The 25,412-nt window shown below is 40.8% G+C and overlaps 1 protein-coding gene across 4 annotated transcripts in view; it reads right to left on the bottom strand.

The window, feature by feature from the left end:
* The window catches only part of FMN1 (formin 1), a 418,828-nt gene that overhangs the window by 372,297 nt on the left and 21,119 nt on the right, over positions 1-25,412 (bottom strand). For all 4 annotated transcript variants that reach the window (XM_032417337.1, XM_032417336.1, XM_032417339.1 and 1 more), the window contains one exon: positions 8,000-9,991. In XM_032417337.1, coding sequence (XP_032273228.1) covers positions 8,000-9,860 — 1,861 coding nt within the window. In that variant the 5' untranslated portion in view covers positions 9,861-9,991. The remainder of the gene's footprint in view (positions 1-7,999; positions 9,992-25,412) is intronic.

Here is a 25,412-nt window from a genome sequence, read left to right as displayed (position 1 = left end):
GAGGGGAGGTGGGTGGGGGGATGGGGTAACTGGGTGATGGGCATTAAGGAGGGCATGTAATGTGATGAGCAGTGGGTGTTTTATACAACTGATGAATTATTGAACTCTACATCTGAAACTAATGATGTACTATATGTTGGCTAATTGAATTTAAATTTAAAAAAAGAAAGAAAGAGGCGTGCCTGGGTGGCTCAGTCGTTGAGTGTCTGCCTTTGGCTCAGGTCATGATCCCAGGATCCTTGGATTGAGCCCCACATCGGGCTCCCTGTTCAGTGAGAAGCCTGCTTCTCCCTCTCCCACTCCCCCTACTTGTGTTCCCTCTCTCACTGTCAAATAAATAAATAAAATCTAAAAGGAAGAAAGGAAGAAAGGAAGGAAGGAAGGAAGGAAGGAAGGAAGGAAGGAAGGAAGGAAGGGGGGAAGGAAGGGAAGTTCCTGCCTCTCTTGAACAGCTCCTCTATACTGTAAGACTCTCGGGCTTCTGATGACAAAGTTTTTCCTTCCCTTCATGCCAGAGCCCCTTCCCCGTAGTGTCCGGGGCACTCATAGGAAGATGAGGAAACATCTGTGCACAGACTTTTGGCCCAGACTTATTCCCTTCATGATACTTCTCCTACCACTGTCCATCATTCTTCCCTATTGTTCAACATCCTTTAAGGACCCCAGAGTCCTTCTACATCCTATACACACCTGAAACCCAATTCTATTTTTTTTTTTAAGATTTATTTATTTATTTGTCAGAGAGAGAGAGAGCACGTGCACACAAACAGGGGGAGTGGCAGGCAGAGGGAGAAGCAGGCTTCCCACCGAGCAAGGAGCCCAACATGGAACTTGATCCCAGGACCCTGGGATCATGACCTGAGGCAAAGGCAGACGATTAACCGACTGAGCCACCCAGGCGCTCCCTGAATCCCAATTCTAACCTAGTTTCAAGGTCTTTCCTATAAGCTCTGGGCCATCTAGAAAGCATCTGGTTCAATGTACTGGAACAATCCATGACTGTGGAAAAAACTCCTAGGGCCTCCTGTTAAGAGTCCAGAAACTCTATAACATGCCCTGGCAGGGGGCTGAGCTATGTGGGCACACAGAGAAACTCTAGGGGGATGGTATGGCCTAATATCACAGCCCAGAGGCCCCCCAAATTTACTAAGTAACATGGGTTGATTTGTGTTTAAGAACTATCTAACAGGAATTATGGTCCTTGTAAGTGATCAGAAAGTAGATAAAATAAAATAAGAAGTAGCAAACATTTCCCTGATGAAAGCTATCAAGAGGAAGAAAGTAGGCCCAGGGCTTATCTACTGTTTCCAAAAAGCAACCTCTCCCAGAAGAATCCATGAGGAATAAAACAAAACGTGTGCCTTCAAAATCAGTACTTTGCTTTATCAATTTGATAAAATGATAGAATGACCACATTAAAAGCTTATTTTTTTATGCCCCAACCAATAATGCTATGAGGCAGAAGGTGAAAAAATATGTATCTATTTATTTAAAAAATTGTTTTCTCTTTGAGATTTTTCAGCAGCTATGACTTGTAATCACAGTGTTACTTCTGTTATTTCTATATATCTTTAGAATTACTTTAGACCAATGTGTGTAACCTGGGATTGCAGATTGCCACCCTCACTTAAAATCTTGGGCTCCGAACCCAAGAATAGAAAAGAAACAAGTGAAAAACAATTCAATTGAAGGTGTGATCCTCAAAGCACAATTGGATATTGATCTGGGAAAAAATTCACATACATAGAGCTGGCTCCGGATTTGAAAACATCAGATTTTGGTCACGATCTTGGCTTTTGAAATGTATTATCTTTTGAAAAACGGAATTTGAATGCGAGAAACACCCATCATTTATTCTACATGGAAACTGACTTCAAAATACAAATTGTTCATTGGTAGAAAATCTATTTCATATTTCATATGCTAATTAGCTATTCTTATTTTGCAGTGATTGAGAAAGATATTTTTAAATTCTTTTTGTGTTTTTCACAAAAAGCAACTGAACACAATGTGATAGCAATCACAGTTAAATAGAAGAGCTTTGTTTTTAAAAACCAGCTAATTTTTTCTAAATCCGTGGAATGAAAACTGTATCGCAAGATCTTCCAATTCTTTTACTTCCTCTGTTTTTGAACTTTTAACAATAAGAGACAGTCAATCCACTTAAATTTAAAGGCATAAAGGTCACATGACAAAGAAATGAAAGGGTGCAATTATCGTTTATTACCAAGACAACCACTGTTCTGTAGCAAAACAGCCACCATACATTCTTCTTTGCCTTGTTGCTCATTTAACATACCATTCTGTCTTCCTACATTTCTTGGTTTTCCCCCTATCTGCTTCATCTTGTCTTCCATTTGCCCCTCCAGATCCACTCTCCACCATTCTCCACCCTGCCCTTGGCCCTGGAAGGCCAACCTTGAAGACCACATCTGCCGGCTTCCTTACAACCCTGTGGTTGGTTCAGTTAGAGGTTTCCAGGCAGAAGATCAAAGGAGAGAGAGGCCAGGATCTTCAGTCCCACAAGCTCGGCCACAGGCCACCGGCCACCACTCTGCCATGTGGCCCTCTCCGTGAAGCTCACCTGTCTGGATTCCAGTGACCACTGCTTCCCCTGTTCCTTCAGGCTGAGGGGTGTCTATTCTCTGTCAGGACCTTGTCTACCAGGAGCCTTTATAAAGCTCCTTCTCTTGGTTTCTGGTTAATGGTCTATCCTCACCCAAGCCTCCCTGCCTGACTAGTTCTCTCTGGGCTCTGCTTTCCCAGCTCTCTAGCAAACTGCATTTCCCTGCCTAACAGTACAGTCTCAGAGCCGAGCTTCTCACCCTGTTAAAGGACATGGGGAAAATACAGGAAAGTGCAGTTTAACTGTAATCCCACCACACACACTAAACGCTCTAGGTGCCTTGTTTTTTTACTTAAAAAGTCATTAAATCACTCATTAAAAGGAGGTGGGGATATGGATGAAATAGGTGAAGGGGATTAAGAGACACAAACTTCCAGTGACAACATAAATAAGCATGGGGATAAAAAGTACAGCATAGGGGATATGGCCAATAATACTATAATAATGTTGTAGGGCAGTGGATGGTAACTTACTTATCCTGGTGAGCAGTGCATAATGTCTAGAATTGTCAAATCACTGTGTTATACACCTGAAACTAATATAACATTTATGTCAACTATACTTCAATAAATAAGGGATAACCATTAAAAAAAAGTAGTTAAATCCCTCTTAAAAATCATAAAAGTGACACATTTACTGCAACCAGTGACATATTATAAAAATATATAAAGAGAAGAAGTTAACGCTCTTCCCCAGTGCTTCTGGATTCTTCCCCTTCACCCCATTCCCCACCTTCACCCTGCTTTGCCCACAGATAAAGAATGTGAACAGACTGGACAGTCTTTTTCTACACCTGTCTCCATGATATTCAAGCCCATACCAAACATACATATACTCATATATGAAGAGGGGTGATACCTGTCTCGCAAAAACTGCAAGCATGCTATCCATCACCTTGCCACTTGCTAGGTACAGATCTAGTTCAATACTTTGAACGGCCTCATAGTATTATACAGTAGAAATGTACTATAATTTATTTAACCATTTCTCCACTGATGGACATCCGAATTTTTTCAGCTATTTTTGCCACTAGAAACAATGCTACAGTAAACACTGCAGGGTTGCTAGGTCAAAGTTACATATAGTTTCAATCGCCACCCCCTTACTTTCTTAAAAGTATATGGCAATGTATTTCTTAATTTAATTCTTACATTTGTTTTATATGGGATTGATATGGTTTATGCAATTGTTGAATCTTATTTTCTCTCTTAACAGGAATTACAGAGAATTTTCTTTTTTTTTTTAAAGATTTTATTTATTTATGTGACAGAGAGAGACACAGCGAGAGAGGGAACACAAGCAGGGGGAGTGGGAGAGGGAGAAGCAGGCTTCCCGCGGAGCAGGGAGCCCAATGCGGGGCTCGATTCTAGGACCCTGGGATCATGAACTGAGCCGAAGGCAGATGCTTAACCGACCGAGCCACCCAGGCGTCCTGACCACATATTTTTTAAGTAGGCTCCACACCCAAGGTGGGGCTTGAACTCATGACCCTGAGATCAAGAGCACATGCTCTACTGACTGAGCCACCCAGGCATCCCTACAGAGAACTTTCTATGTACTATATACTTTCTGTAGTAATCTTAAATGGTTGCATATGTCCATTAATGCTATGAAGTTCCTTTAAATTTTTACTGGACTTGTATCAAACCTCAGTATTACTGTAGGAAGAACTTCTATCCACTCCCTGTAATATATGCTCAGAGGAATGAAAGTTTTGACAGTTGCATCAGATATTAAAAAAACCGATTCCAAGTGTGCGTCTCAACTCTTAATCGGTTGACATGAACTACATCTTCTGATGGCCCTTCCAATTGATCAAGTGACTCATAATATCAAGAAGAACTATGCCTGGGGCATCTGCTTCCACCACCGCCTCAGTGACTTCAATCAGAGGACAAAGATCATGAGATTGCTGAGGAGCACACAGAAACACTGGGCATTTTCCTAAGTTTGGTGAGCCAGATTCCATGTGATTCTTCTGGCATTAAAAGGGTCTATTTCAGATCAAAGGTAAAAAGAAAGCCATCAAAACAGGAAAGAATCTCAGCCCCGAGGACATCGCTGTGCAGGTTTGCACCACCAGAGTCCCTTGGTCTGAGAAAATACCACATTCCACAAAGGCTTGGGAACATTCTACAGTAGTTTCCATCCCCAAATAAAATACTATAAAACCAATTCCAAAGGCGGGGGGAGAAGATGGTGTGGGCTGGGGGGGGGGGGGGGGGGGGGGGGGCGTGGGCATGAGAAGACAAATCTGTCCATCATTCACTGTTAGTATATTCTCTGTTTGATCATATCACCATCAGACAAGAAATTCCTTTGTGTAGCCCTTGGAATGAAGAGTTAAGAAAATTTCAAAGCCAATAGGAGGTGGACCAATAGCCTCTATGATACCTTTATGCTATTTCCTGGGCGGATGGATGGTTAATACTGGCTTTAACTCTTTGTCCTGTGAGAAGGAGAAGTGGATTTCATTCTTTCCTGGGAATTACTACACACCCATAACACTAAAGAGTCTTCCAACTGGAAACAGATCTGATTACTTTTGCCAGACTTAATCTCTTACTTGAGCAGTTAATGAGAGCTTTCAATAATCTTAATCACATCACTTCAATAAAATACCTCGATGTTATTTCCACAGGAAATAAATGTCCACAGATCATAAACCCAACCTGGTTGATAGCTAACATGGGAGAGAGGTGGGAGTTGGATCCAGATAAAGGGCCACTGTGCAGTGATAGTCAATGAATTATGCCCCTCTACCCCCTCCACCCACCATCAGGGCTGCTGGGGACTCTCTGAGGCCTCTGCCGGGAAGGGGTGAGAAGGGAAATGAAGTGAAAGACAGGCAGCTAGAAGCACGAAAATTCTCCCATACATATGGACCCACCAGTGGCAGGAAGTCCCTGAAGGATCCGGAATATGAAGAGAACTCATGACCACGGAAAAGGGGAAGAAGGGGGGAAAAGAACACAGGAACACAGGATATAAAAATCAAGACCCACTATCTGAAGAACTCCCTCCCTTTATGCTTTTCAGAGGGACAGTAACAAGAGACAATGTTTGGATGTTCTGGAGGAAGGTACCAGCAACAGAGAAGTCACCCACACCAGAAGAAAAAGTCTCTCCCACTCCTTTTCTCCTCCTTTCCAATTCCTTCTTTTATAAGGTTAGAAGCACACTATCATGATTCTAAGGACTGGCTCCTGAAAGTGCTATGCAGGGCTGGGCCCAAAGGAAGGGGAATGGTTCTGAGCAATTATGTGGAGAGGCCAAGGTAGACTGTGACCACCCACTGAACTTACTACTCGGTGGGCTCATGGTCAGTCACCATAGAAACTGAATGTCCTCTGTGTGCCTGCCTTGACCCAGATACAATGGAGCTTTTATAATATTTTTTATATAGAAAAAGGGCAGGGTGCCTAGGTGGCTCAGTTGATTAAGCGACCGCTTCCAGCTCAGGTCATGATCCTGGAGTCCCGGGATCGAGTCCCGCATCGGGCTCCCTGCTCATCGGGGAGTCTGCTTCTCCCTTTGACCCTCTCCCCTCTCTCTCTCTCTCTCTCTCTCTCAGTCTCTCTCTTAAATAAATAAAATATTAAAAAAAAAAGAAAAAGGGCAACAAAATAAAAAGATAATTTTAAATCAGGAAAAAAACAAGATTTACTGAAGCTCAATGTATTTAATGCCCAGTTTCTGGATGAGGGACACGCACAATCCCAGAAGTTAGTGTGGTTTCTAAAAAAGAACCTTTAGAGTTGAAGCAGCTATTCCACGCCTGAGCCTCCAGAAGTCTCTCATCTAATAACTGCACAGACCTCCCTTTCCAAGAATTCCAATGGCTCCATCATCCATGAGGAGAAAGAATTTTCATCACTAGGGTTCTATGATACATGAAACAAAAGCTGTAATTCTCTGACTTTCCTGGTGAAGCAGATTGGTTATATCATGAAAGTAGCAAGTCTTCTCAAACTAAGATCAATATATTGCAAAAATAAGATCAAAAGTATTTACCACATTTTTAAAGAACCACGCCTGGATCAATGATTTAGAGAAATTTTAAAAATGTCAAGAGTCAAAATGAACAGAAAGCTGTTGAAATTCCTCTTTACTAGGTAGAGATTTTTATCTCAGAAATTGAGCATGATGTTTTGTCTAATCTTTAAGAGACTGTATATCATATTACGACCCATTCCCTAGACAAGGCGTTGACCACATGCTGTGGGAGTTACCCCAGAAAAGAATCGGTCCCCTGCATAGTGGCATACGAAACCCTGAGCCCCTGGCACATTGGCCTGGAAAATGTAAGGAATATCGGAGTGGCACCTTTTATACATTACCTTTTTTGGTCTTATTGAATCCACTTTTAGAACCCCCAAATTATTTCCACATAAAATTTTATATCACATTAAACATATAAGCCAAATTGGCTCTTGAGCACCCATAAGTAAAACATGACAGTAAAACAGACCATAAATAAAACAGAATAAACATTACTTCATGCTCATTTGGAAAATAGTCCAAAAAAAGAAAGAAAATCTGAATCGAGTTTCTTCAAGTGAGACTGAGTTCATCCCTCTTCTAGTAAAAAAATAAAGTTCTTGCCATAAAGTAATGACGCTTATAAAAGTGATTATTAAAAAACAAAAATGAAAAACCTCTTACAACAGACAGATGAGCAAAGACACATGGGGCTTTTGCTCTTCTGCTTAGAGAACCCCAACGAACCCGAGCTACTCCAGCAGCATGAACAGCAGAATTTAGGTCAAGGGGCCAATTACCCAGTGTTAGCATCAAAGGCAGAAACAAGTTGCTACTTCTTTCTGCTCATTCCTGTTTCCTTTGAAAATCCTAAGTTAAGCAACCACGGAGGCAGCTTTAGAGTATGCCAAAGTAAAGTATTTTTTTTTTTTTTTTTAAAGATTTTATTTATTTATTTGACAGAGAGAGACATAGCGAGAGAGGGAACACAAGCAGGGGGAGTAGGAGAGGGAGAAGCAGGCTTCCCCGCGGAGCAGGGAGCCCGATGTGGGGCTCGATCCCAGGGTCCTGGGATCACGACCTGAGCCGAAGGCAGACGCTTAACGACTGAGCCACCCAGGCGCCCCTGCCAAAGTAAAGTATTTTTAAAAGACATTTACCAAGCATTGCTTCTGGAAGCAACTACACCCCTGACCCTATAAGTCAGCACCAGCCTCACCATTGCCACACTCCCCTACACCACTCCCAGTTTTCTTGCTACAGAGTGAATTGACTAACAGGCCCAGGAATTTGGGGTTCTTTGTTCAGGAGCCAGTCTCTGAACAGCACAAGCAGATTAGTGTTTGTGAGCTGCCCAAGCACAGATGTAAAGTATCTTATACAGGGACTTACCTGGAGGTGACTGGTACTGGGGCCGAGCTGCGGTCTTTCCAGGCCCCAGGCTCTTTTCCAAAGGTTCCCCAGGCACCAACCGAGGTTGGCCTGCTCCAAGGGAGGTCGAGCTGGCTCCTTTGGTCTCCGTGACCTTTGCAGAGGGTGGTGGCTCCAAGGTGTCAGCAGAGGGGGACCCAGAGAAAGTACTGCTCTTTCGGCCAAGAGAGTCATCAGGAGCCACTTCCCACTCACCAGGCAGTGAAGGGAGCTGCAGGGCCCTGTGATGCTGCTCAGGGCCTGGGAGCCTTGGAGAGAGAGGCGAGGGAACAGGTGCCATCCGTTTGTGTGTGCTGGACTGGGAGGCTGAATTATTCAGTAGCATGCTGAGGGCTGCTGGTGCTGGGGGGGACGGCTTCTTCTCATGGCCTCTGGGCTGTGACCAGTCAGGGCCTCCGCTGTGGGGCAGACCCAGAAACGAGGTTTTGTGATCCCTCAGAGGCAGCCCGGTCTTCCTCTTGCCTCTGGCTGCTGGGAGGGCATGGGGGGCTGGTGTGCTTGGGGGGAAGCCCAGCCTTTTCCCCTCAGTGGCTTCATCTAACTTCTCACTCTCTATCACCTTCAGCAGGACCTTGTTCACAGCCCCCTCGGCACTGGCTGGCGTGCGTTCCCTGTCCGACAGCTGCCACGACCTGTCCCCTTGCTGTTCCTGGCCCTGCCACCTGGACCCATGAGTCCCAGCCTCGGCTCCTGGGAGGGTGAGCCAGTCTGCTCTGGGTATAAACTCAGCTCGGGCTGCCGGGCAAATGGCAATGCTTTCCTCACCTTCGGGATGCGTTCTAACTACTCTTTGCACCTGAGTAGACAGATCCTGGACTTTGGCCACCACTTTGGAAATAGGCTTCTTCCTGCATGTACGCTCAGTAGACTTCTCGCTCTGGCCCCTCTCTGCCTCTGGATGCTTCTCAGAGTCCTCATGACTTCCAGATAAACCTGTCTGCGGGCGCACCAGCCTGTGAGGGCCCCTCTCCGGCATGCCAGCATCATCATCTCCTGGCTCTTTGGTGCTGCAGTGAGGGGGCGGCTCTCCTCTTCCAAGCCCGGGGTCCTCACAAGCCCCCCTGAATCTCCCAAAGCTGCGGCTCGTATCCAGTGTCCTGGGGAGCTCTGGGGGGCAGCTCTCTCTCCACTGTAGGGAAGAAATAAATGCCCCACTTGGAAACGAGCTGCCTCTCTCCTCTAGAAGCCAAAGATTAGGCCTTGTTCGAGAAAGAGGAAGAGATTTGCTGGAACAGATCTGGTCCTTCCCCATCTGAGGAGCCGACTGCTGGCCCCCACGCCCTTTTCTTCTTGTCCTCTTCTGTGGAAGCACCTCAAAGCTCCCCCTCCTTCCTCCAAACCTCCGAGGCTTTCTGTTCCCATGGGCACTCCTCTTATTGAGACAGCCCACGGGGGGCTCCCCTAGCCAGTCACCAGCACTCTGGAAACAGTCGTCCTCAAGGGCCAGGCTCACGGACAGCTCCGGCAGCTTCCCCTCCTGGTTCCCCATCGTAATCCCCAGGATGTGGTCTGAACTCAGCAGATTGGCCAGAAGTTTCTCCCTCTCTGCTGTGAGTTTGTACAGCTCAGTTAAAATGTCTTTTGTGGGAGTTTGCTTGAAAAATATGTCGCCTGGATGTTCATTTGGCTGCAGGCTGAGGTTGATGACGTCTGACCCCTCCCTGACTTGGTAGCAGTTATGAAACCCTTTATTGGATCTGTCTAGAGTTACAGTGCCCTTGTATGAAAATCCTCTGACTTCCCCCCTTGGAAGATAGAAGCTGATGTAGCAGACTTCAGTAATAGGCTTACGCAATTGGAGGGTGCAGTGAGTGCCTTCCATTATGCCTACCTAATTATTCATGCCTTGGAGATGCTGGTCTGTGGTCAGGCTTCCCAGGCTCCGGTGGTGGGGCATGTGATGATGGCTAGGCAGGGAAAGCAGCTGACAGTCATCTCTAGCAACAAGACCGCCTGGTAGAAGAAGAGGGGAAGAAAGCAGCTTGTCTAACTGAGTGCATAAATCACACACCAACATAAATGAAATCATAGCAATGACTTATCCTTTCTCTCTGCCTGATCTCAACCAACTCAACTCACACCAACCAGAGGCTGATTGCAACCACTTCCCCAGTCCCATCCCCCCCACCAGACCGGAGATTTTCTACAGCTGAGAGATGGCAGAGTGCTCTATTTTAGCCCCAAGACAAAAGCTCCTTTTCCCCCACAAGGGAACTCACCATATACCCTAGAGCAGGTCTGTCAACTTCTCTAGGCTTCAGTTTATGTTTTTCTATTAAACACAGCTAATACATCTCTCAGAAATCCCGAAGAAAGGGGACTTTGGGATCCTTAGAAAACATAGCCATTTTAATAACTCATGTTTGGAATATTACTTTGCAAAAACGAGTGAGCTTTTTTACTCTTCAAAAAGCACCTTCTAAGATTTGAGATTAATTTTCTATTTAACTTAAAGCAGTCTTGGGAAAAGGTATTAGGTCATAAATTTGGAGCCTTTTCTGAATACAACTCATATATTCTGCCAAAAGAGCTAAAAGTGAAAAATTTTAAGTTTGAAATTTAAATAAATAATTCAGGACTCTTAGTCAAGGTTGTTTGGGTTTTTTTCTTTTTTTTCTCCCCTACTTCTTGCCTATTTAAGGCCAAATGGAATGGCAAAGAAAAAGTAAATATCTACAAGCCACTGTTGGCCCTGTGCGGATTTTCCACGTCTTTACCAATGAAGCAGCTGAAATGTCACATAAGCAGTGAAGGTGGCTGTGTTTCTCTCCTAAGATTTGAGGAATCCTAGGCATGTCTTTGTGGCTAACATCCCCCTCTCCCCCAGACCAAGCATGGAGCTTAAAATTCTATGTTATGACACTTCATTTCTTAAATTATAGCATTTCCCAATCTTCAAGACTTCCATGCCTAAAAGAAAATCCCCTTGGGAAGGGTAACGCAATAACCATTTACTAACCATTTATATCTTCGGTGAATTATTTTCCTCAGGTATTTTATAACTGGTTCTAAATAATAAAAAGCTACATAAAAGTACATCTTGAGTGGCAGAAGAGAGAAAGGAGGAAGAGTTTTGTAATAGAAACTCCTTGAGGAAGACAGATAAAAGGTGATAAAAATGAAGATTAAAAAAAAAATACATACATCTGCTGGTCAACCCACAAGTGCCAGGAGGACTCAGAGTTCTCAGAGAAAGGGAAAGTAGAATGCCATTTTAAAGTGTTAAGAGAAAAGATGTGTTAACCCAGAATTTTATATCCAGTGAAATATTCTTCAAAAATGATGGTGAAATAAAGTCATTCTCAGATGAAGAAAGAGAATTATTGCCAGCAGACCTGCTCTAAAAGATATGCTAAAGGAAGCTCTTCAGAGACAAGGAAAAAAGAAACTTGTAACATCAAGAATGAAGAAAAAGCAACAGAAATGGTAATGTCTGTGTAAACACAGTATTATTCCTCTCTTGAGTTCTTTGAAAGATGTTTCACAGTTGAAAACAAAACAAAACAAAATAACATTGTTTGGTGGGGTTGCAATGTATGTACATATAATATACATGACAGCTACAACATTAAGAGGGTGGGAAAAGAGACCCATATGGTGGTAAAGTATAACAGAAATTTAATTCTGGCTACACTGTAAAGAGTAAGACATGCATATTTAATCCCTAGGGCAAAGACTAAAAGAGATATAATGAAAAATACAATTGATATATTAAAATGGAAGAATTAAAAAAAATTCAAATAACTCAAAAGAAAACAAGAAAGGGGAAATGAAAGAGAGAAACCAAAAAATAGACTCAACAAACACAAGTAAATAATAAAATGGGAAACCTAAAGCTAAACATATAAGTAATTACATTAAATGTAAATGGCCTACACACACCATTAAAAAACAAAGATTGTCAGACATGTCTAATATGCAGTTAAATGCATATTAGTTAAATATGACTTGGATGAGGTTACTCAAGAAGAGTACACAGACCAAAAAAAGCAAAGGTTGTAGTAGAGTCCTGGGAACACATATATCTAAGAGATAAATGGAGGGAAAAGAGACTTTAATCAAGGCTGAAAAAGAATGTGCATTAAGATAATTCTCCACATTTTATAGCTAAAGAAATTAAGATTCAGTGATCTAACTTCTTACTATGCTTTTAGTATAGGTCTGTAAACCCTAGCCCTAATATCATTCAATCAGTGCTGCCAAAATGAGACCAGAACCCATGTCTCAGAAACTAGTGTTAGATTAAATTGGAGGGCTTCCATAATATAAGCAAGCCTTTCATCCTCCCTTCCCTGACAATAACTGGAGTCACACACCCAGTTATATCTTTAAATTCTTAGCTCCAGCCTTATCCATCATCTCTTCTTAAATACGTGTTGCATTTTCTCTCTATTGATACATTTTCTTTTGCAGAGGAATAGTGTAAAAATAGTGAAAGTCATAACCATGGTATTGTACCATGTTGAAGACCTTTCGACTTGGGATCAAGTAATAGGGTGTAGAAGGTAAAAGCAATGACCTTGGGGTTGTAGATCTCAACATTGGCCATGTAGTTTGTGGCAGGCTACATGGCAAAAATAAGTCCCTACCAATTATAAAAGAAAAATATCCCATTCTTGGAATCCTAAAATTTAAAAAAATATTGCAAAGTTTTACCTTGCTTTCAAGATAAAATACTCTTCTACCACTTTTGGGGGGTCCAAATCCAGGTGCAAAATGGCTTCTTTGTGCCACGTGTTCATAATTTCTGAGTTTCTAATGATCATGTAAGCAAATAGGGAAGATATTCCTAGCGCCTCTCTCTCTCTCGGCCTTATCATTTAACAAAAAATTTAAGCAAAAGGCATTATCTGCAATGAAAGGTAGGGATTGAGAAGTGAATTGTTTTAAAGTGGAGTTGCTTGAAAACAACAAATTTCTCCCCTGAATGCACAAGAGCACAGGTATTGATATATCAGTGGCACAAAGATAATCTAACTTGCCTGAATTTCGCATCCAGAGGGCATCTTAGAGAAAATTTATGGAGGCAAAAAATTATTTCATATTTTCTGGTCTTAGGATGAGTTTCAGAATTAGCTTTGCTATAATTTTGAACATCCAAAGTCCAAATAATTTAAGACAAAGAACATGAACAAATCTTTTTCAAACACTCTCATTTCCCCATTCTCTTCCATAGTCTGAAATTATTTTTATCAAAATTGTTATGCACATCCTCCACTATCATCAATGAATACTTACAGAGCTGCCTCTGAAGCATAGAACTATCCACACTTTTTCCCAATCTCTCTCTCTCAACCAAAGAAAAGTCTCTTCAGGATTCAGCTATCAGCCTAGCATCCCTGCCAGTGTCAGTATCTGGATAAAATGCCCCTCATGTATTTTCTTCTTTCCTTTGTGAAATGAGAAATTTAATCTCTAAGTTTCTAATTCATTACCTCAAAATATTACTTGGTGACACCTACTAGCTAGCCAAAGAACTACAAAACTCCTCCTCTTTGAAGAAAAACATATGCCCTGAGTAAAGGAACTTCAACCTCAGCACTCTAGTGGGCACCACGCGTCACAGGCAGTCTTCTGAGCAGGGCAAACACTTCTCTTCAACAATCCATTAGCAAGTCAGAGTGCAGTGCTGAATCATCACACATATTTTCCCTCTGAGAAACCAGAGGAAAAAAACTATAAGTCTTGGGAGAAAAAAAGCAAAATAACAAGGAAAGCAATATTGAGTGGGGTTAAATGCACCAGCACTATAATTCCATGCTGAGTTCACAGGACTATTTCAAGCAGCATTGCCTCATTCTGCTTTGACTAAAATACAGCAGCTCTGCAGGCTCCACACACTAAATTATACATCTTAATTTGGCCGGCAAAGTAACCTTCTCTGGTTATGCTCAGTGTAAAAGCACTTTGTTTCTTGGGGAGTCTTCATGTCTTCCATTTCCTCTGGCAAACTCCAGGCTGTCTCTCCAAGATAACACTGTTGTGGTGATTTCTTCCCTGACTCTTTTTCCAATAAGCAAGTACATGATTTCACTCTACCCAAAATGGAAATATCTGTTGTACCTCATCATAATGGAAAATTATTGCCTTTTTAGTAGATGCTATTCAATGCTCATGACATACTTCACCAAAGCCTAAAATAAGATTCAAGAATTAGCTGCAGTCATGCTGTCTGCTTACTGTCAGTTTCCTAATTGATTCTGGCCCTAAAAGACCAAGGTGAAGCTTTATTTGCTTAGCGATTGGCAAAGTAATGCCCCGTGATTCCATCTGAGCCCAATACTAAGAGAGATTATCTATAAGTTCCATTATTAAACTGAAAATTGCCCATTTGTCCGTTCAGATTCAGGTTCTCCCCTTCCACACACCACTCTAAATACCAGGAGACTGAGTGAACAAGCTCCCTGGTAATTCTGGCTTCTACTGGGTTTAGACATCGGGAAATACTAGTGGAGGATGAGAGAGCAGAATGGAAGAAGGTTCGTATTTATTCCCTGGCTCCCTTCCTCCTTGGTTATGGTTTTGTAGTAGGTATCTCCTCTAATGAAGACCACAGTTCCTTTTGGGTAGCCTTTCTCCAGGTATAGCTACTTTCTCCGGGTAGCAGTTGTGACTTCCTCCCATTGTTTATCCAAGCCTAGGTAGCTTTGAACTCTGCCACTTGTGTGTTATTTTGGAAAAGTTAGCACCTGCCTCTCTCCTTCCCACCCATCCTAAGATAGAATGCAGTACTACTGATTTTCAAATAGAAGATATAAAAATAAAGATAAGTCTGCAATAGCTTTCTAGCTCTTTTCCCCCAGAGGTATTTTTTCTCAAAGAATCTACACACTGTAAGAGTAGGAGAATAGAAACAATAGTTAAATTATTGCAATACAGGGGCGCCTGGGTGGCTCAAGCATTAAGCGTCTGCCTTCGGCTCAGGTCATGATCCCAGGGTCCTGGGATTGAGCCCCACATCTGGCTCCATGCTCCATGGGAAGCCTGCTTCTCCCTCTCCCACTTCCCTTGCTTGTGTTCCCTCTCTCGCTATGTCTCTCTGTGTCAAATAAATAAATAAAATCTTTAAAAAAAATTATTACAATACAAAGCAGAAAGAGACTCGTTTGACAAGACATCAAAGAATAGATTAGAGGAGGTTAAAAAAAAGAGAGACACATCATGTTTGCAGGATCAGAAAATCCTTCAAAAAGAAGAAAGCATTTGGAGTAGCTCCATACTAAAGGGTAAGATTTTGACAGATGTGATTTTAAAAAGGGAATTCTAGGAGGAGAGACATTATACAAGACCAAGAAATTTGCTAACATGTGCAAAGGGAAGAAGTACTCTCCATGTCTGTTTTTTAGACACGTGTTAGGAGAGATAAGTCAAGAGTGATAGCACATTGTAAAAATATTTGAATCCAGGTTGGTGAGAAATTAATGCTAACTTCATAAACAAATGGGAAGCTGTGGATGGGTTTTGATAAGAGAAGTTGTTTGTTCTACTGAGCTTAGCAGTAACGTTAGAACAGAACAGAGTCGAAAGAGATCAGACAGAGAGTCAAGAATGCGGAGCTCCAGTAAACATCAAATTCTGTAAAGAGGTTGAAAAAGAAACATATTAGAAGGGGAAATCACAGGCAGAGTTTTAGATAGTGATTTTAGTAAAGTAAGAGGATACCAAATTATATTGCAAAGAGCAAGAGAGAGGCTAATGGGTAAGAGAAGAAAATAAGAAGAATAGTCTGTACAGGTATCAAGGTGTTGTCTTTGTTGTTACTTTTATTTTGTTTTTTTAAGTGGAGGACACAGGGAAGGGTAAGCCTTGACAAGAAGGAGGTTGTTTCATGCTCAAAGACTAGGGCTAAGTAAAGGGGAGAAGATGGTTATGAGATAGAAAGCAGTAAAATTGAAAGAGTACATATTATCTCAGTGATTTTTGTTTTCTTCATAAAAATTCTACAATTTTATTATTTTCTTTGCATTCTTACAATGTCACAAGAACGAAAGCACTAAATCAGTCTATACTGCAAAAGAAAAATTTCTACCTTTGAAACTCTGACTTGACTATGAAACCACCAATACTCTGAGCTAGGCATTATTAGAACATACTGGCAAAGCTCTACAAAAATAAAATAGAGGCCAAAGGTTAGTCAATAGAATTATTTTTGGTCAATAAATTTCTAGCCATAGCCAGAGATGGCTACCAAAGGATAAGAAAAAGGGCTCCTTTTTGTGTTTGTTTGTTCACCCATAAACCAACACACTCAGATACCTAGCTATTCTATTAGGTGTGAGTGTTGAAGATTCTCCCAAAGACCTGAGAGAATCCTTTCTTCACCTTTCCTGTACCTCTTCAAAGCTTCAGACATAAAGATAAACAAATGTCAGCTTTCCATGTGATCTTCATGAAAATATAAGATATTGAGATCTTCAACACATCTCTGGCTCATGTCGCTATCTGGCTTATATCATCATCTGTGGGAGACAGATGAGTATACTGAGGAAATAAACCCCTTCCCCATGATATAAAAAAGAATCTGAACATACGAAATTCTTTTTTTTTTTTAAGATTTTATTTATTTAACAGAGAGAGAGACACAGTGAGAGAGGGAACACAAGCAGGGGGAGTGGGAGAGAGATAAGCAGGCTTATCCCAGCCGAGCAGGGAGCCTGATGCGGGGCTCGATCCCAGGACCCTGGGATCATGACCTGAGCCGAAGGCAGATGCTTAACGACTGAGCCACCCAGGCACCCCTGAACATATGAAGTTCTTATTCATTGAACGCTCAAGGTCCAATGGCCAATGTTTGACTGCACAGCATCTCACAAAAGTGGGATTGGTACATTCTTTGTAAAACAAAGATAGATCCCTTTTTAAAATTAGGAGTTTCTTTCTAAATATGCAAACCTATTCTGTAGAGTTTGTTTTTCTGAGAACTTTAAATGAGGATCATTGCAAATGTTAAGTTAATTTGTATTTCCAAATTAAGGAAGCCACTCTTGAAAAATAACTTTTCAATTAGACAGAATAAGGGATTAAAATTGACTTTTCTGTTCAATGGACCACGGCTGCCCCATTTTATAGAGGAGTAAGGACTCAGGCAGGGTGCTTTGAGGGCACTCTTGTTTAAAGGTCTGCCACATACACATTCTTTTCAAGTGCACATGTAACATTCTCCAGAATAGATCACATATTAAGCCACAAAACAATTCTTAACAAATTCAAAAAGATCAAAGTCATACCATGTATCTTTTCTGACCACAACACTATGAAATTAGAAATCAACCACAAATAAAAAATCTGGAAAGAGCACAAATACATGAAGGTTAAATAACATGCTGCTAAACAATGAATGGGTTAACCAAGAAATCAAAGAAGAAATAAAAAATTACATGGAGAGAAATGAAAATGAAAACACAATGGTCCAATATCTTTGGGATGCAGCAAAAGTGGCTCTAAGAGGGAAGTTTATAGCCATACAGGCCTACTTTGAGAAGCAAGAAAAATCTCAAATAAACAACCTAACCTTACACCTAAAGGAGCTAGAAAAAGAACAAATAAAACCCAAACTAGCTATAGGAAGGAAATAATAAAGATTAGAGCAGAAATAAATGATATAGAAACTAAAAAACAATAGAGCAGATCAATGAAGCCAGGAGCTGATTCTTTGAAAAGATCAACAAAACTGATAAACCTCCAGCCAGACTCATATCAAAAGAGAGAGAGAGAAGGGACTCAAACAAAGTCACAAATGAAAGAGGAGAAATAACATACAACACCACAGAAATACAAACAATTGTAAGAGAATATTATGAAAAAATATATGCTGACAAATTGGACAACCTAGAAGAAATGGATAAATTCCTAGAAACATATAACCTACCAAAACTGAAGCAGGAAGAAATAGAAAATTTGAACAGACCAATTACCAGCAAGGAAATTGAATCAGTAATCAAAAAACCCCAACAAACAAAAGTCCAGGACCAGATGGCTTCACAGGGAAATCCTACCAAACATTTAAAGAAGAGTTAATACCTATTCTCAAACAGAAGAGGAGAGAAAACTTCCAAATTCATTCTGTAAAGCCACCATTACCCTGGTACCAAAACCACTAAAAAAGAGAATTATAGGCCAATATCCCTGATGAACACAGATGCAAAAATCCTCAACAAAATACAAACAAACCAAATCCAACAATACATTAAAAAAAAAAATCATTCACCATGATCAAGTGGGATTTATTCCCAGGATACAAGGATGGTCCAATATTCACAGATCAATCAATGTGATATATCCTATCAGTAAGAGAAAGGATGAGAACCATATGATCATTTCAATAGACGCAGAAAAAGCATTTGACAAAGTACAATGTTCATTCCTGATAAAAACTCTCAAAAAGTAGGTGTAGAGGGAACATACCTCAACATAATAAAGGCCACATAAGAAAAACCCACAGAGCTAACATCCTCAATGGGAAAAAAACAGAGCTTTCCCTCTAAGGTCAAAAATAAGACAAGGACGTCCACTCTCCCACTTTTCTTCAACATAGTACTGGAAATCCTAGACACAGCAATCAGACAACAAGAAGAAATAAAAGGCATCCAAATTGATAAGAAGTAAAACTTTCACTATCTGCAGATGACATACTATATAGAGAAAACCCAAAAAACTCAACCAAAAAACTGCTAGAACTGATAAATGAATCCAGTAAAGTCGCAGGATACAAAATCAACGTACAGAAATCAATTGCATTTCTACACACCAATAATGAAGCAGCTGAAAGAGAAATTAAGGAAACAATCCCATTTACAATTACACCAAAAAATAGTAAGATACCTAGAAATAAACCTAACCAAAGAGGTGAAAGACATGTACTCTGAAAACGATAAAACACTGATGAAAGAAATTGAAGAGGACGCAAAGAAATGGAAAGAGATTCCATGCTCATGGATTGGAAGAAAAAATATTGTTAAAATGTCTATACTATCCAAAGCAATCTACACATTTAATGCAATCCCTATCAAAATACCAACAGCATTTTTCACAGAACTGGAACAAACAATCCTAAAATTTGTATGGAACCACAAAAGATCCCTAATAGCCAAAGCAATCTTGAAAAAGAAAACAAAAAATGAAAAACTGGAGGCATCACAATTTCAGACTTCAAGTTATATTACAAAGCTATAGTAATCAAAACAGCATGGTACTGGAACAAAAATAGACATATAAGTCAATGGAACAGAATAGAAAGCCCAGAAATAAACCCAATTAATCTTCGACAAAGGAGGCAAAAATATGCAATGGAAAAAGGACAGTCTCAATCAGTCAATCAACAATCAATGTCTGCCACAGAGCACAGCCCTCAAGGAGGAAGGGAGGAACACAGGGACTCAGAAATAAAGCTACTCTGCCATCTCTCTCATTTCCCCTACAGCCCCGATGTTGAAAGAAAACCCATTTTAATGTCTCATATTGTGTGTTTTCATTTTATAAAATGGCCGGAATATTTTCATACATCATAATAATATGACATTTGTACAAAACTTTCGTAAGACAGGTTGTGTGGACTGATGACTCTCTGATCTCTACCTCTGAAACTAATAATACACTATATGTTAATTAATTGAATTTAAATAAATAAATAAATAAATAGAAGTTGTGTGGTTGGAATTTCTATTTGAGCCCTACAATCACTCTGTGAAGCAGACATGATGGATGATGTCATTGTCAGGGCACACACAGTGAGGCTAAAGGAGACCAGAAAGTTTAAGGTGACTTGCCCCTGATCACACAACTAGGGAGCAGTATAAATGGGACTCAAATCCAGGTTTCTGGACTCTCAGTTTGGTGCTCTTTCTACTACCCTACTATAGCTGACAGTCATTTTTTAAATAAAGAAGAAAACTAAAGAAAAAAAATGCCATAGCAACATTTATAGTTGGGTAGAACTTTAAACGCAATGTAGTACTAAACGGAGGAAAGCAAGTGGGCTTAAAGCCAAGCCTTGGTAAAGGTCTCTCATTTAAATATGATTTTTAGAAGATTTCTATGTCTGATTAAATATTCAGGATTCTACATGGGACTATAATTTATAGGCAATGGTTCTCTAAGTTATGTCTGCTTCCTCTTTGCTTGGCTGTTCTTGTTGAGGGAGACCACAGTGGTGTTAGATATTCACAAACTCACTTTTACCATGGGGATCAAAGAAGGCCCTACTCATCTTAATCAAGTGTCAGTTCATAAAATCTGCCATAAAAATTAGTCATTTTGAGATTTTTTTGTACAACACCAGTAACTCTAAATACAGTGATGTTTCAACAAGGATCTCCTAAGAAAAGGGTAGAGGAGCTCAGGACTGCATTCCAATCCAGTGTTCAGGTCTGTTTCAGCACAGATAGCTGGGATCACCACTGTTGTCTGGCAAGCTTTTCCTTAGTTCACCAATGAGGAGGCAGGAAGTTAACAATTTGGGCACAGTCAAAATCCATAAAAATCAAAGACAGAGATGTGCTAATAAAATAGGTGGATTCATACTTGGTTGAGAAGGAGGAAGAAGAAGAATGGGAACAGGATAAGGAGGTAGATATTGGCCAACATCTTAATCAGTTCTTTTTTTTTTTAATTCATTTATTTGACACACACAGCGCGAGAGAGACAGAGAGCAAGTACAAGCAGGGGGGACGGCAGGCAGTGGGAGAAGAAGGTTCCCTGCTGAGCAAGGAGCCTGATGAGGGGCTCGATCCCAGGACCCTGGGATCATGACCTGAGCTGAAGGCAGCCGTTTAACCGACTGAGCCACCCAGGTGCCCCTCTTAATCAGTTCTTAATCAGTGCTAGGCCCCTAGGCTAAGTGCTTTCTATGCCTCAGTCATTGATTCTCATTGTCCTATGAGATGGGTACTAGTAATTTTCCCATTTTACCCATGAGAACCATATAAGCTCAGAGAGGTTAAGTAGTTTGCCCAAAGTCACAAAGCTATTAAGTCACAGAACTGAAATCTGAATCCAAGTCTGTCTTAAAAGTCTGTATGTAGAAGCTACAAAACACTTCATTTCTTAAAACTTTAGGAAGAGATCATGAATCCATTATTGGAGACCCTCAAGAGACCTCTAACATCTCTACATAAGTATTATTTATCTTCTCTTCATAAAAAGACGGTTAACAGATTGTGGCTATTAGCCAACTGACATCATGATCTGGGTGCCCCTTAGCCAGAATATAAATCATCCATCTGGCAGCAAAGAAAATGAAGATATAACGCTTGCAAAATTCCTGCTAGGAATTCCTCTTTGTTTTGAAAGAATATTAGTGCTCATGGCTTAATATTTCTGTTAGGACCTAAAGAAAGATTTGCCCCACAAATGCCCCAGAGGAGATAAGAAAGGTTAAAATTGGACATTAGCATTTGCCTCAAGTTAAGTAAGAATTATGATTGAATGTCCGTAAGCTTCTACCTCAGGAGATGTAATAAAATGTGTCAACCCTCTCCATTCCCCGCCCCCACCCCCGCCCCCTGACTTTGAGGCCATCCCCTTTGTGATCAGGAACTAGGCTGTAGGTGTGGACTCTTGGAACCCTGTTTGCTCAAACATTTAAACCAATCCCACCTTTGGCAGAAGGCTGGAAGCTGTAAAGAGCATATCTAAACAACATCTAACTAGTCTCTATCTGTCGACATCTGAATTTAAAAGAAAGTCTCAGCCACAGAGGGTAATTATTTTATCCCTAATTTCAGCAGCTTTTAAGAAACAGACCCTTTATGCCATAGTGGCTGCAGTCAGACCCAAAGCAAAGGAAACAGTACCATCTTGAGCTCAGTAAACATCTTCCTTTAATGAACTGAGCTGTTCTGAGAATTCCCCGTATGATTGCCACTTACAATTTCACTACTTTATGCAGTAATATCACGTCCACAGTTCCTACAGCTCGATGTGTCATACAGAAGATGTCTAACGGTTCTTTCATACCATTTACATACGATTTTAAAAGCATTTCCAGATGATTCCACAAGCTCATTCTCAACAATCTAGTAACTGATCTCAACTACAAGGCAAAAACATAAAAAGGCTATTACTGTATCAGAAATAAAAAACCGCAGCTATCCATATGGCAGACTTGGAAAGAATAAAGGTGAAGGTAAGTATATGCATTTATGAAACCAATGGAAAAGCCAAAGTTTTTAGTTACAGATGGTTGCCCTGGATAACTTGTTATAGCAGCCTCATGTTGCTTCTAGAGCTCTCTTATGTTCCCAGGATTCAAAACATATAAAAAATTCCTTTGAAAAACATAAAACAATTTAATAAAAACATTTCAGAATATGAGATTGCTAAAACTGCTAGGTAGACAGAAAAAATTATGCACAATAAAAAAATTGAAAATGAATTTGGAGGCAAATGGCTGTTGTTTTGATTCCTAAAGTAAAGAATGGTAGGTCTCTCCTTCTTAAAAGCACAAAAGGGAACCTCTGGGAACTAAAGGACTCTGAGCACAGTTCTGATATCAGGAAAATTTTATTTTGCCTGTGGCAAGTTTCAAACATAGTTTGAAATAAAAGTAAATAAATACTAAACACAGCAAATGGATCTGTGATGACAGAATGCAGAATGAAAAGGAAACTAAGGTCTGGGCTTCCATAACTTTTTATAGCCGTTTATGAAAAGTTGGAATTGGCACAAATTTCTGTCTCACAAATAGCAAAGTAAATCTGTGAATCTGATGAGGCCACTAGGGAACACACTATCAAGTACACTTGTCATCAGGTTGGCGAACATTGTTACAAGTGAACTTGTACTGCATGGTATATCAACCTTCCAGTTGGGAGGAATCTGAGTGATTAAGAGATCAGGATTCACCAAAAAAATCTTTTTTTTTTTTTTTTTTTTAAGAGAGGGAGGTGGATGGGGGGGCAGAGAGAGAGAGAGAATCTTAAGCAGTGTGGGTGTGGAGCCCAACACAGGGCTCGATCTCATGACTCTTGGATCATGACCTGAGCCAAAACCAAGAGTCAGACGCTTAACTGACTGAGCCACCTGGATGCCCCACCAAGAAAATCCTTAAAGGCCTGACATCATCAGAAGAAACATCGTTTGGTTGTGTTGGGGGCCTATTTGAGCCAAAAAAATCTATAGCACTCAAATCATTCTTCTAAAAAGAATGTTTTGAAATATTAAATATTTCAGTAAATGACATTTTATAATATAAATAATTTCAAGGCATGCAAATTTAGTTCAACCAATGGCTCTTGGAATTTAATTACTCATGGAGGAAAAATGATCCATGAGGTTTCCTTAAATCTTGATGTTGGGAGACAGGATACATTTCCCCATTCCTTCTCTTCAGTCTCAATTGCTTTGCCAGACCCAAAGTATTACTAATATAGCCATAACCACAGCTAGTTATTCTTCAATCCTAAAATGTTTCAGTAAAAGGTACACAATGAACACTGAGTTTGCAAATGGAATTAGAAATGTTGTTGCTCAGGGGCACCTGGGTGGCTCAGATGGTTAAGCATTTGCCTTTGGCTCAGGTCATGATCCCATGGTCCTAGGATTGAGCCCCGCATTGGGATCCCTGCTCTGCAGGAAGCCTACTTCTCCCTCTCCTGCTCCCCCTTCTTGTGTTCTCTCTCTGGCTGTCTCTCTCTCTATCAAATAAATAAAATCTTAAAAAAAAGAAATGTGGTCGCTCATATAACTGTGTGTTAATATCACTAGCTGCCATCATGATGCATAGTGTGTAAAACACAATCATTTAGGGGCTCTTGGGTGGCTCAGTTGGTTAAGTGTCTGCCTTCAGCTCAGGTCATGATCCCAGGGACTTGGGATCAAGCCCCGCCTCAGGCTCTCTGCTCGGTGGGAGTCTGCTTGTTTTTCTCCCTCTGCCTCTCCTCCAACTCATGCTTTCTCTCTTTCTCTCTCTCAAATAAATAAACAAAATCTTTTTAAAAATACACAATGATTCGGGTGCCTGGGTGGCTTAGTCGTTAAGTGTCTGCCTTCAGCTCAGGTCATGATCCCAGGGTCCTGGGATCGAGCCCCGCGTCGGGCTCCCAGCTCCCTGGGAAGCCTGCTTCTCCCTCTCGCACTCCCCCTGCTTGTGTTCCCTCTCACTGTGTCTCTCTCTGTCAAATAAATAAATAAAATCTTTTAAAAAAATACACAATGATTCAAATGGGAGACCTGTATTCTACATCTAAGGTACTCACAGATCTTACAGTTACTAGTGAAAACCTGACACCATTACAAAGAGGTACAAAGAGGTGGTGAACGTGTGAATTTATGACTAAATGATCAACCCTCATACTAACTCAAGTTTCCATGATGAACTTGATGCAAAGGCCACTGGTAATCTGAGTGACCTGGAAGAAGGATGGCCAGATGAGGAAAGGTGCAATCCATGATGCAGGAGGGCTATATGGATCTGCATGCAGTGATAAACCATAGTCAGTTGCACAACTAAGGGCAACTTGTCACCAAGAGATGAGACAAAAAAGGGAACAAGGAGAGGAGACTGACACTGGTTATGTGGTTTGACACTGAGTTAGAAATGCTACAACTGTTAACTCATTTAACTCTAAGGGTGATCTTCTGTCTCATATGGTGATCTTCATTTTATAATAATGACATAATAAATGAAGTTCACGAGAAGGAAGTGGCAAAATTGGGCTTCAACACAAGGTCATTCTAACCCCAAAGTCAATATCCTTGCAGTATTGCACATTCAAGTGGGATGGCCTTGAAGACTGTCTATCCATACTCTACCTTTTAAAAGGATTTTAAAAATGGAGAGCTAGAAAAAGTGAGCAAATGATTTCAATAAGGCTGGAGAAAATATAAAGGATGGAGAATTAAAGAACGTGACTTTGAAGTGGAAGAGAATAGGGTGGAGGTGGCGAGTCATATCAGTGAAATAATTCAGTAAGTATGAGAATGAGCTTACCACAGGTAAGGTAAGGTATATCTTATACAACCCACAGAAAAATGATGGAGCAGCTGAAGTAATATTAATTGAAGGCTCTTACACAGCAGAGTGACCCAACTAATCCCAGCCTGGAATAGCCAGTCCACCTCTTGGTGAAACTGATGGACAAGGAGCTTATTATATGAGTAGATATACAGGGAGTAGTTTCAGGGATTGGAGAACCAGTAAGATGGAAGGGGACATATTTAGTTACGAAAATCTAGAGAGAGGGAGGAATCTGGGGGTAGGGATAGGAGGAGAGAGAGAGATGGGGACAATGGAACAAAAGGAATAATATTCGACCCAGAGAGAAGAAAGAAGGTAGGAAATTTATTTGTGTTTATAAAAGACTGTAAGATTATGAAACCAAGCAACCCTTGCTTCAGGGCCCAGATGAGAAAGCGTGGTCAGGACTGGAAAAGAGGC

Source organism: Phoca vitulina, unplaced genomic scaffold (assembly GCF_004348235.1).
Source record: "Phoca vitulina isolate PV1807 unplaced genomic scaffold, GSC_HSeal_1.0 scaffold20, whole genome shotgun sequence".
NCBI lineage: Eukaryota > Metazoa > Chordata > Mammalia > Carnivora > Phocidae > Phoca > Phoca vitulina.
Note: the sequence above shows the minus strand (reverse complement) of the source record. Positions and strands in the feature narration are given on the sequence as shown.